Source organism: Chiloscyllium plagiosum, chromosome 10 (assembly GCF_004010195.1).
Source record: "Chiloscyllium plagiosum isolate BGI_BamShark_2017 chromosome 10, ASM401019v2, whole genome shotgun sequence".
Lineage (NCBI taxonomy): Eukaryota > Metazoa > Chordata > Chondrichthyes > Orectolobiformes > Hemiscylliidae > Chiloscyllium > Chiloscyllium plagiosum.
In genome coordinates, this window is record NC_057719.1 from 25,606,190 (window position 1) to 25,615,666 (window position 9,477).

Genomic DNA, 9,477 nt, shown 5'->3' on the forward strand with positions numbered 1-9,477 from the left:
GACAAGTAATTCACTTCCTGTGTCCTCAAGGATGTACAGTAATCGATAAAGTACAAGCCAGGAGTGTGATGGAATACTATCTCTGCCTGAAAGGACCTCAAACAACATTCAAGAGGCTCAACATCATCCAGGTCAAAGCATCCCACTTAATGGGTACCTCATCCACTACTGTCTATACTGACTCCCTCCATCACTGGTGCAGCAGTGTATACCAGCTACAAGATGAGCTGCAGAAACTCACCAAGGCTCCTTAGATAGGACCAACTCTATGGCTTCTACCACCTAGAAGACCAAGGATAGTGGACGCCTGGGAGCACCAATCACCTGCAAGTTCCCCTTCAAGCCCCACACACCATCCTGATTTGGAACTAGATCGCCAATCCTTCACTCCAATCCTGTAACATCCTTCCTAACAGCTCTGTGGGTGTACCAACCACCATTCCCTCGACTCCAAATGTCAAAGGACAGTTGCAGTTCAAAAAGTCAACTCACCACCACCACCTTTTCCAAGGCAATTAGGACTGAGTGGAGTTACTTTTCAGCCAATTCTACCCAACCATTACATGCTGAAAATGGATGTAGATGAAGAATAAACAAGGTACTCAGGAGAGAAAGTTTGAAGTAAAGAATTAAAATATACAAATTGTTTTCCAGACTTCTTTAACATGGAGCAGAATGAACCTGGTACAAATTATTGTTTGGATAACACTTTGAACACACATGTTTTAAGCACCCAGATCTATCCATTGTGAACAGTTCACAGATTACTTAAAGCATAGTTTCAGGGCTTCACATTACTGTGTTGAAAGAGAATGAAATCCAAAGTAGGCTATTACATTCTAAATTTCTTCCCATTTGAATTGAGCTCCACATATATCACCACCTGTTTACTGTCTCATGCAAGTGGTTCTTCTTCATTACAGAACAGGTGGGGTGGGAAAACAAACTTTGATGAAGGTTCGAAGCTGGCAGTAATATACTAACCACCTACTACACACTCTGCCAACTTGTCCTTTCAGTGCACAGGTCTGCTACTGTCCACAGGTCTGCGACTTCTGAAGTTGAATTTCCTAAGTCACAATAGTTCATGGAAAGCATCACAGTCCATTTCAATCATTTCCTCACCTTGACATCGACAGACAGAGACAAGAAATAAATTAGGAGTGGTAGTGAGTTACAGTTCACTCAGTGAGACTGGGTTGGTGCCATTAGGCTGGGCTGTGGATAATGATGGTAGAGGTTCCAATTACTTTCCATCACACGGTTAATTGGCATTCTTAGCTGGAGACATGCCACACTGCACCACTGTCACTCCCAATCAGCAGAAGCTGATATCTCAGAAATCTCTCAGAAATAAAAACAAGAAAATGCTCAAACAATTCAGATGCAAGTTTTTTTTTAAAAAGCCCTCATTTGACTGAGAATGCAGTTTGGGGATTTTAGCAAATCTAAAAATGTGGCTGATATCTTAATTAGTAATTAGTGGTTGTAAGAGGTTAGTGATTGCTGCTCAGGACTGTGGGAGGAGCAACTTCAAATTACTTCCCCTCCCACTAACAAGATGTTTATTTTCATTTAAATTATAGTAAATTAATTAAAACGATTGTGACAATGCTCCACATAGATTTATACAAGTATACTTAAAATCACTACCAGAAATTTGTAACGTCATCTAGATTTACTACTGAAAATTCAAGAATTTCATCTGGATTCCTAAACACTTTAAACAATAGAAAAAGTAGCATACTTGTTTTTACAGATTCATTTATTTATTTGAATTAAACATTGTGTTTACAGTGGCAAGTGTGACAGTTAGTGATTTCCCTTCATCTCAGTCCCTTATAATTAATTTACAGTCAGCGCACTCAAGGAAAATAAAATCTCTGCGGTTACAAAGTGCATCATCACACAGAAATAAAAGCTCTGCGTCAGTAAGGCAATTTGAGCACACTATTTAAAAATTCATACCAAAAAAATCAGTAGCTAAAAAATATAAACCATTAATATTGAAAAGTCAAAAAAATCCAAGGGGGTAGTTGGTGGAGAAATACAAAAGAAAAGAGAATGTTTCCACAGCAAATTAAAACAAGACTTAAACATAAATCAATTCAGTTATTCTCAGTCTCCATAACTCCAACCAAATTAAAAGGAAGGAACATTTTGAAACCTATTGTTCAGTCCTCCTTAACTCCTCAGTAGGCACACGGTATCCATGGCTTGAAGGATACTGTAATAAGATAAGATGGGTTATTCAAACTGTCTCCGCATTCACTTTGAAATACAACAACATACTATTTGATTCAAGGGTTTACAAAAAATTGATATACAATACTGCTAGGGGTTTGGGGAGAGTGGAATAATCCTCATATTAGTTGCTAGGAGTGGCTCATTTGACAGCACCTCTCCCCTTCACATGCTGTGGGCAGTTTTGGTCTCATTATTTAAGGTAAGTTGTAAAAGCACTGGGGGTGGTTCAGATGATTTTTACTATTATGAATGAATGAGTTATCGTACAAATATAGGTTGAACACTCTGCTTCTTTCCACTGGAGTTTAGAAGAGTGAGGGCGACTATTTTGAAGTGTATAAGATCCTTGACAAGATGGACATGGAAAGAATGTTTCTTATTGGAGTTCATCCAGAACCAGGGTGCACTGTTTTATAATTAGAGGTCACTCTTTCAGAACAGAGATGAGGAGAATACTTTCCCTCACAAAAAGTATTGTGCGGTTTGACTTTGTAACTTTAGTCTCAGAAGGCAGTGAAGGCAATGTGGTTGAATAATAAATAAAGACAGAGGTGCAAGTTTTCTTGTAGGCTAGGATATCAAGGGCTACCAGAGGTAGATGGGAATGTAGAAATTGAATCAAAAACAGATCAGCCATGATCATATGGAATGGGGGAGCCAGCTTGCAGGGCTAAATAGTCTCTTGTACTCCTATAATATTTACATGTTTGAGATCTCTCTAACAGGAGATGGTAGTGTCACTGAGTCAGCAGACACTCAGGTTTTGGGGACATTGGTTCAAGGTCCCACACAACAGCTGAAAGAATTTAAATTAAATTAATAAATCTCAAATATAAATATTAAATCTAAAATATAAAGCTAGTCTCAGTATTGTTGACAATTACAACTACTGTAGATTGTTCTGAAAACCTATCCAGTTTACTAATGCCCGAAAGGGAAGGAAATGTGTAGTTCTTACAACATGTGACCTACATATGTCTCCACATCCAAAATAATATGGCTGACTTTTAACTACCCTCCGAAATGGCTGTGCAAGCCACCGGGGTAGGCAACAAATGCTACTCTTGTCACAACCAATGAACGATTGAAAAAAAAAAGGGGGAAAATACCTCTTTACTGGGAAACCTTCTTCACAAAGATTGACTAAAGCATAAAGTTGTCTCAGTGCATATTCATACTGAAAGAGAAACAACAACATTAAAAATATATAGCAGCAGTTCTTCACTAATTACATATGAATTGAAAATGAAATTCAGAACAAGTTTTCAGTAGAAAGGATATAGTTAAACTGGAGAGAGTGCAGAAGAGATTTACCAAGATGATGCCTGCAATGAAGAGTTTCAGTAAGAATATAAAAAAAAGACTGGATAGGCTAGGACGTTTTTCACTAGAGCGCGGGAGGTTTAAGGGTGTCAGCGATCCATTGACACTGAACAGATGTTCCCTAATTCTTTTGAACAAATCTCCCCCTCCCACCCAAACCCCACCACAGAGAGTGGTTTGTATGCAAAATGTACTGCCAAAGATGGAGGTGCAATCATAACATTTAAAAGATATTTGGATGGATATGGACCAAATGCACGCAAGTGGGACTAGTCTGGTTGGAGAACATGGGGACATGGACTAGTTGGACCAAAGGTTCTGTTTCCCTACTGTATGACCGTGAGAACAAAACACTACACATCAGTTTAAAGGTTGAATATCTAGTGTTATTCTGCTTGTTATGATTGATTTTCAAGAACCGACCATGTCATATTAACTTTTCACAATATGTAAATAATTCATCATATGCTCTTTAGCTACATTGGATTTACGTGATTCAGAATTCAAGATGCACAGTTGTACTTCTTTATACAGAGAGATAACTGACGCAGTGAATGCTGTGCTAATGTACAATTCCTGTTATATTATTACACAACTAAGATTGACATCTGGAAACTTTTTTCCTCTACTGCTGAAGACAGGACTACTAGAAAATAATATGGTAGTGTGCAGTTTCACTGGTGGAAGATACCTTCAAACAGTTGAGTTGCTACAATTTCTCAGCAGTCAGCAACTAGAATCTTTACACCACAAGCAAGGGAAAAAGATGTGAGTTGCAACAAAATGTCCTAGCTACCTGCTTCCGATTTCTATCCTGGGAATTCTATTGCTGGCCAGGATGGCAGACAATGACGAGTACAGTCTGCTATAGTGGCCCATGTACCCAAAAAGCAAGGTAGCACTCCATGCAGTTTCAGACAGGGAAAAATTCATTTTGTTTGAGGTACACTGGATGCTACTGTAACTGCATTCACAAATGATGAAGATGGGTGATATACATTAGAAAGGTTTCACCCACCTTCGACTATTTGTTTCAGAAGCGTTACCTATCAGCTAGAGCTGGGAGCTGATTTACAACTGATACTTTACAATGAGCTAGTAACAAATGTAACCCTTATTTTCTTTGTTTGTTATTCTCCAACAGAACACATTTCGGATGGACCCAATCCCAAACCTGAAACATGATTCATATCCTAATAAAACAAAACATGATGCAACAAAATGTACAGCACCTTTGGAGAAAAAAAAAGAACTAATTTTATATTTACCAGTGGTGTGTGCCAGTTAAAGCAGCGAGTTTTGAAATGATTATTTGCAGCTTGGTAGCAGCCATGATCACGGATACGACTTCGTGAGTTTATTATCCGTGCTGTTTGCTCCTCAGAACCGGTGACAATGGACACAATCTTCTCCATGGTCTTTTGAATTAAGTGCTTATTCTATCAAAGAGTAGATAGACTGGTCAAGGAATATTTAGAAAGTAGCAGTGCACAAAGAAACCCAAAATTATTTGATTAGATTAACTAAGAACAGATGGGAGTTTGCATTCGCTGCTTTCTTGTTGCTATACATATCAATGCAGAGATGTAACTAGAAATTCAACCATAAGAAAAAAATCACTTCATTTTAAGAATGACTATTACAAGCTTTAAGTTTTTAAAAATCATGAAGATACATACCACACCATGTTTTGGCCTAATGACATTATCACTAGGCTATTAATCCAGAGACCCAGGTAATGTCCTGGACACTCTGGTTCATTTCACACTATGGCAGGTGGTGAAGTTCAAATCAACAAAAATCTGCAAAGAAGAGTCGAATGATGACCATGAAACCAATGTCGTTAGTCAGGAAAAACCCGTCTAGTTCACTAATATGAAGGAAAATAATAGGGAAGGAAACTGCCATCTAACCTGGTCCAGAGTCCATATGACTCCAGACACACAGCAATGCAGTTGGCTCTTAACTGCCCTCGAGGCAGGGATAGGCAATAAATCCTGGCCTAGCTAGCAATGCCCACATCCCATGAATGAATATTTAAAAAAAAATGTAAATGAGTTCTTGTTGAATATGGCTTTAAAACATGATTTCTCTCCAAGTTTGTCACTTCCAAAACCTCAGAAATGATTCTTAACTGTTTCAAGGCATTACGTCTTTCATTATTACACAACCTCCAAAACTGGCACAAGAAAAAAATTAATAGCGACATTAAAAACTGCTAGACACTTCAAGATTTATTGCCATTTCATGTTGTATGGCTTGACTAATGCCTTTCCACTACAGTAATTTTGAATAGGATTTTGGAAACTGATCATGCACTGCACCATTCAAAGTTCAGAGGCCAGACCCAGATTTTCACTGTCAGGATGACTTGTGAGCCCTTCAAAAAGGGTTGGCAAGACCTGATTGCCACTTCCATTCCCATTTCTCACAAGTTGCGCTGACTTGGGATAAGGGTTTGAGTATTCCACTGTATATAGCACTTCTGTCCTTGCTGACTGCAAAGGTGGGTATTTAAACTCTTCCTGACGTTTTGTGCAATCAGGCAGGTAAAAACGATGACTGCAGATGCTGGAAACCAGATTCAGTGGTGCTGGAAGAGCACAGCAATTCAGGCAGCATCCGAGGACAAATTTTAAAAGATAATATGATCTACAGCCTTTAAAAGAGGACCTAAAGCACTAGGGAACCTCAGTCTCAAAACTGTTCCTGGAATCATTCTGTTGACAGGTTTTGAAACACAAATTAAATAGAAATCTGTTCTTTCTGCTTCAAATTAAGACACTGTATTTGAAAATTAAATGTGTTTTGATTTCAGTGATTGATTATTGGGCTTTGTTCTACATAGGTAAGTTGACCATCAGTTGATCAGAATTGTGAAAAAAAGTGTTGAGATGCAATAGGAAATTTCTTTCCTATTGGAAGCAGAGAGGTGAATGTGTGAGGGTCTGATACTCAGCATTTAACTGGGCCCTTCACCCCAGGAGACAGAGGTATCCACCCCCTGTTTGCTGTTTTACCATCAGCCTGCTTCTGTTGCTGCTTCAGACCGAAACCCATCTCAAACCAAATGACTGGAAGGAGCCTTTTTAAAAGTAAAAGGGCATTAGGCCTTCCCAACTTCTCCACAAGTTCTGGTCCTCAACATGACAGTAAATTCCTGTAAGTAGATTAATATAGCTTGGCTTTACCAATGAAAACATCCAATCATTTTATTTTTAAGACTCTTGTTGCTGAAAGAATATGAATAGAATTATTACTAGACAAAGTGCTCTTCAGATTAATTATTCAACCTCTCAGCCATTTCCCAGATTTCTTAATTGCAGAGAGAAAAGAAATCATTTTTGATCAGATGTCTTTTTGCTACACTTTGCTCACCTTCAGAAGTGCATCGATCTCTAACAAGAGCTTCTGACCTGCCTCAATATCGTTTGTTGCCATATATTTCCGTTTAAGAATGGCAAGAGGAACATCAGGACTTGGTACTGCATCCACAATATTGACTCGAGGCTGGGTCATATGGAGGTCAACCTTCTTTGAGCCCTGGAATGCATTCAGTTTCATGTGCGAAAGTGTCTGGGAAGTGGGAAACAAATACCATAAAACTTCTATATTTAGATTTACTTTTAATGTGCAGCTTGCAACAGTGTGAGCTTTGTTTAGTTTTAATAGTTATGTCGCAGAGTCACAAAGTGAACACACTCAGGCATTATTCAAGAACCTGAACACAATCTAATGCTAAAACAGTACTGAGTGCTGCACTGTTGAACATTCTGCTTTCTGGATTAAACAAGGCTCTCAACCTGCCACCATAGAAATTTATGATCCAAGTTAAAAAGCAAATTAGGAGAATCCTTCCGAAGTCATTCATTCCTCAGTCAATACTCAGTGGTTATTAATTTTATAGCAGGAGAATCCAAACTGCTGCTGCTGCATTTACTTGCATCACAACATTTCAACCGTCAAGTATTAATGGAAGGTAATATTTAAATACGATCATTTAAAAAAAAAGGATAATAATCATTTTTCATACCTAATTTTGTTCTAACTTTGGAAATGTCTATACCTGATGTTTCTTTACGAAATTGTTATGATGATTGCTTCAATAATTCTCTATTCTGATTTCAGATTAGTGTTGAGAAGAGGTGACACATACATTTATGGCCATGGTGTCTGCTCGAGTGTAAGTCTGAATGTAATCTTGTTCTGACAAGTTCAAACTAATTGGCTCTAAAATGGCCAGGGCTGCAATGAGTAATTTTCAATTCAGCTTCACTCTGTATCTTGGGTATTTTACAAAAAAAAGGAAGCCAGGGATCTTTTAAAAAAGTGCAAGACACAAAACAGAACATTTTGTTTTCAGTCATTTCTAATTTAAAGCAGTTGCAGGAAAGGAAAAACACCACTATGTCACAGGTTTGAAAATACTGAACATGCAAAACTAAATTAAAAATCACACAACACCAGGTTATAGTCCAACAGGTTTATTTGGAAGCTTTCGGAACACCGCTCCTTCATCGAATGGTTGTGAAGGAGCGGCGCTCTGAAAACTAGTGCTTCCAAATAAACCTGTTGGACTATAACCTGGTGTTGTGTGATTTTTAACTTTGTACACCCAGTCCCACACCAGCATCTCCACATCGTGCAAAACTAAAGTCATCTACAACTCTAAAATTTCAGTTTATGGAAACTGGGGCTCTCAGTCTGCAGAATGACTGATAGATCCATTGACAGGGTGGACTGTCTTCTTTTTCTTCTCCTTAGGAAGACTAAGCAAATTAATTTTTTAGCATCAAATAAACATTCCTATGAATAGTCAAGAGAAAACCCATTCTGTTTTTATTCCTTTCCATTCCTAGACTTGAAATTCCATATTAGACAAAGTGGCCAAGTACAATTTCCTCCTGTTTGCGACTGACAAAAGCTCAGTGGATACGTTAGCCATACAGAGGGTGCCAAAAGCCTCCAAATGGTATCAACTGTGTAAGGAAGAGTACAAGTAAAAGGGTTGTAAAACTGTCACTTTCGTTGGAAGAATGGAAATAGGAGAGCTCTTTTGATTTTTGAACAAAAAAAAAGGTGACAGACTGGTACATTTCAGGATTTGGAGTGAATTGGCTGTCAAATGCAAAGCAAGAATGTGTGAATGTGAAGGCTGAGAAAGCAATTGGAAAGCAAATAGAATGAGGACTTTATTGCAAACAGACTGCAGCACTAGAATGCTGAAGTCTTGTTGCAATCAGGAATATCTTAGCGAGACCACATCTGAACAGTGCACAGTCTTTGTTTCAAAGCTGAGTGAAGATCACATTTGCATTGAACCTCAGGGCAAGAGGGCTGACATGGCTTGAGTGAAAAGACTGGGAATATTGGAGATCTTCAAATGAAAAGAACAGAAATTGCTGGAGAAACTCAGCAGATCTAGCAGTGGGCAAGAAACAGTTAACATTTTGCATCCGATATGACGTCTTCAGAACTGAGGGAGGTTGAAAAATGATTTTTTTTCTAATACAATTGATAAAGTGGGAAGAGAAACAAGTGGAACAGATGATGTAGGTGCTCAGAATAAAAAAAAAATGATTTACCCACATGGTATGGATATATACATTAAACAAAAAATGTTAACCAGTCAGTATGAATTGTAGAAAATAGGTCAGCTTTGCTGAGAGCAAACCCATTAAAACCCAGATACCGGGGATGTGAGGTTATCAAAATGGAGGAGAGCGTGGACGTCCTGATGGATGGCAATGATATCCTCGGCTTGTATTAGGCTTTGCTGGAGCAGTGCACCAAGCAGAGGATAAAAACCAAAAGCATAGAACTTAAGGCGTGGATCGGTACTTGGGACTACGATGTTGTGGCCATCATGGAAACGTGGATAGAAGAGGGATAGGAATGGTTGTTGGG

The 9,477-nt window shown here is 38.5% G+C and overlaps 1 protein-coding gene across 1 annotated transcript in view; it reads right to left on the reverse strand.

Moving 5' to 3' along the window:
* Positions 1–1,747: 1,747 nt before the first annotated feature.
* Positions 1,748–9,477, reverse strand: part of lgmn (legumain) — a 31,891-nt gene continuing 24,161 nt past the window's right edge. Inside the window, exons 11-14 of the mRNA XM_043697206.1 lie at positions 6,949–7,146; positions 4,839–5,009; positions 3,357–3,424; positions 1,748–2,227 (exon numbers count right to left, since the gene is read on the reverse strand). Of these exons, the coding sequence (XP_043553141.1) occupies positions 2,185–2,227; positions 3,357–3,424; positions 4,839–5,009; positions 6,949–7,146 (480 nt within the window). The 3' untranslated portion in view covers positions 1,748–2,184. The remainder of the gene's footprint in view (positions 2,228–3,356; positions 3,425–4,838; positions 5,010–6,948; positions 7,147–9,477) is intronic.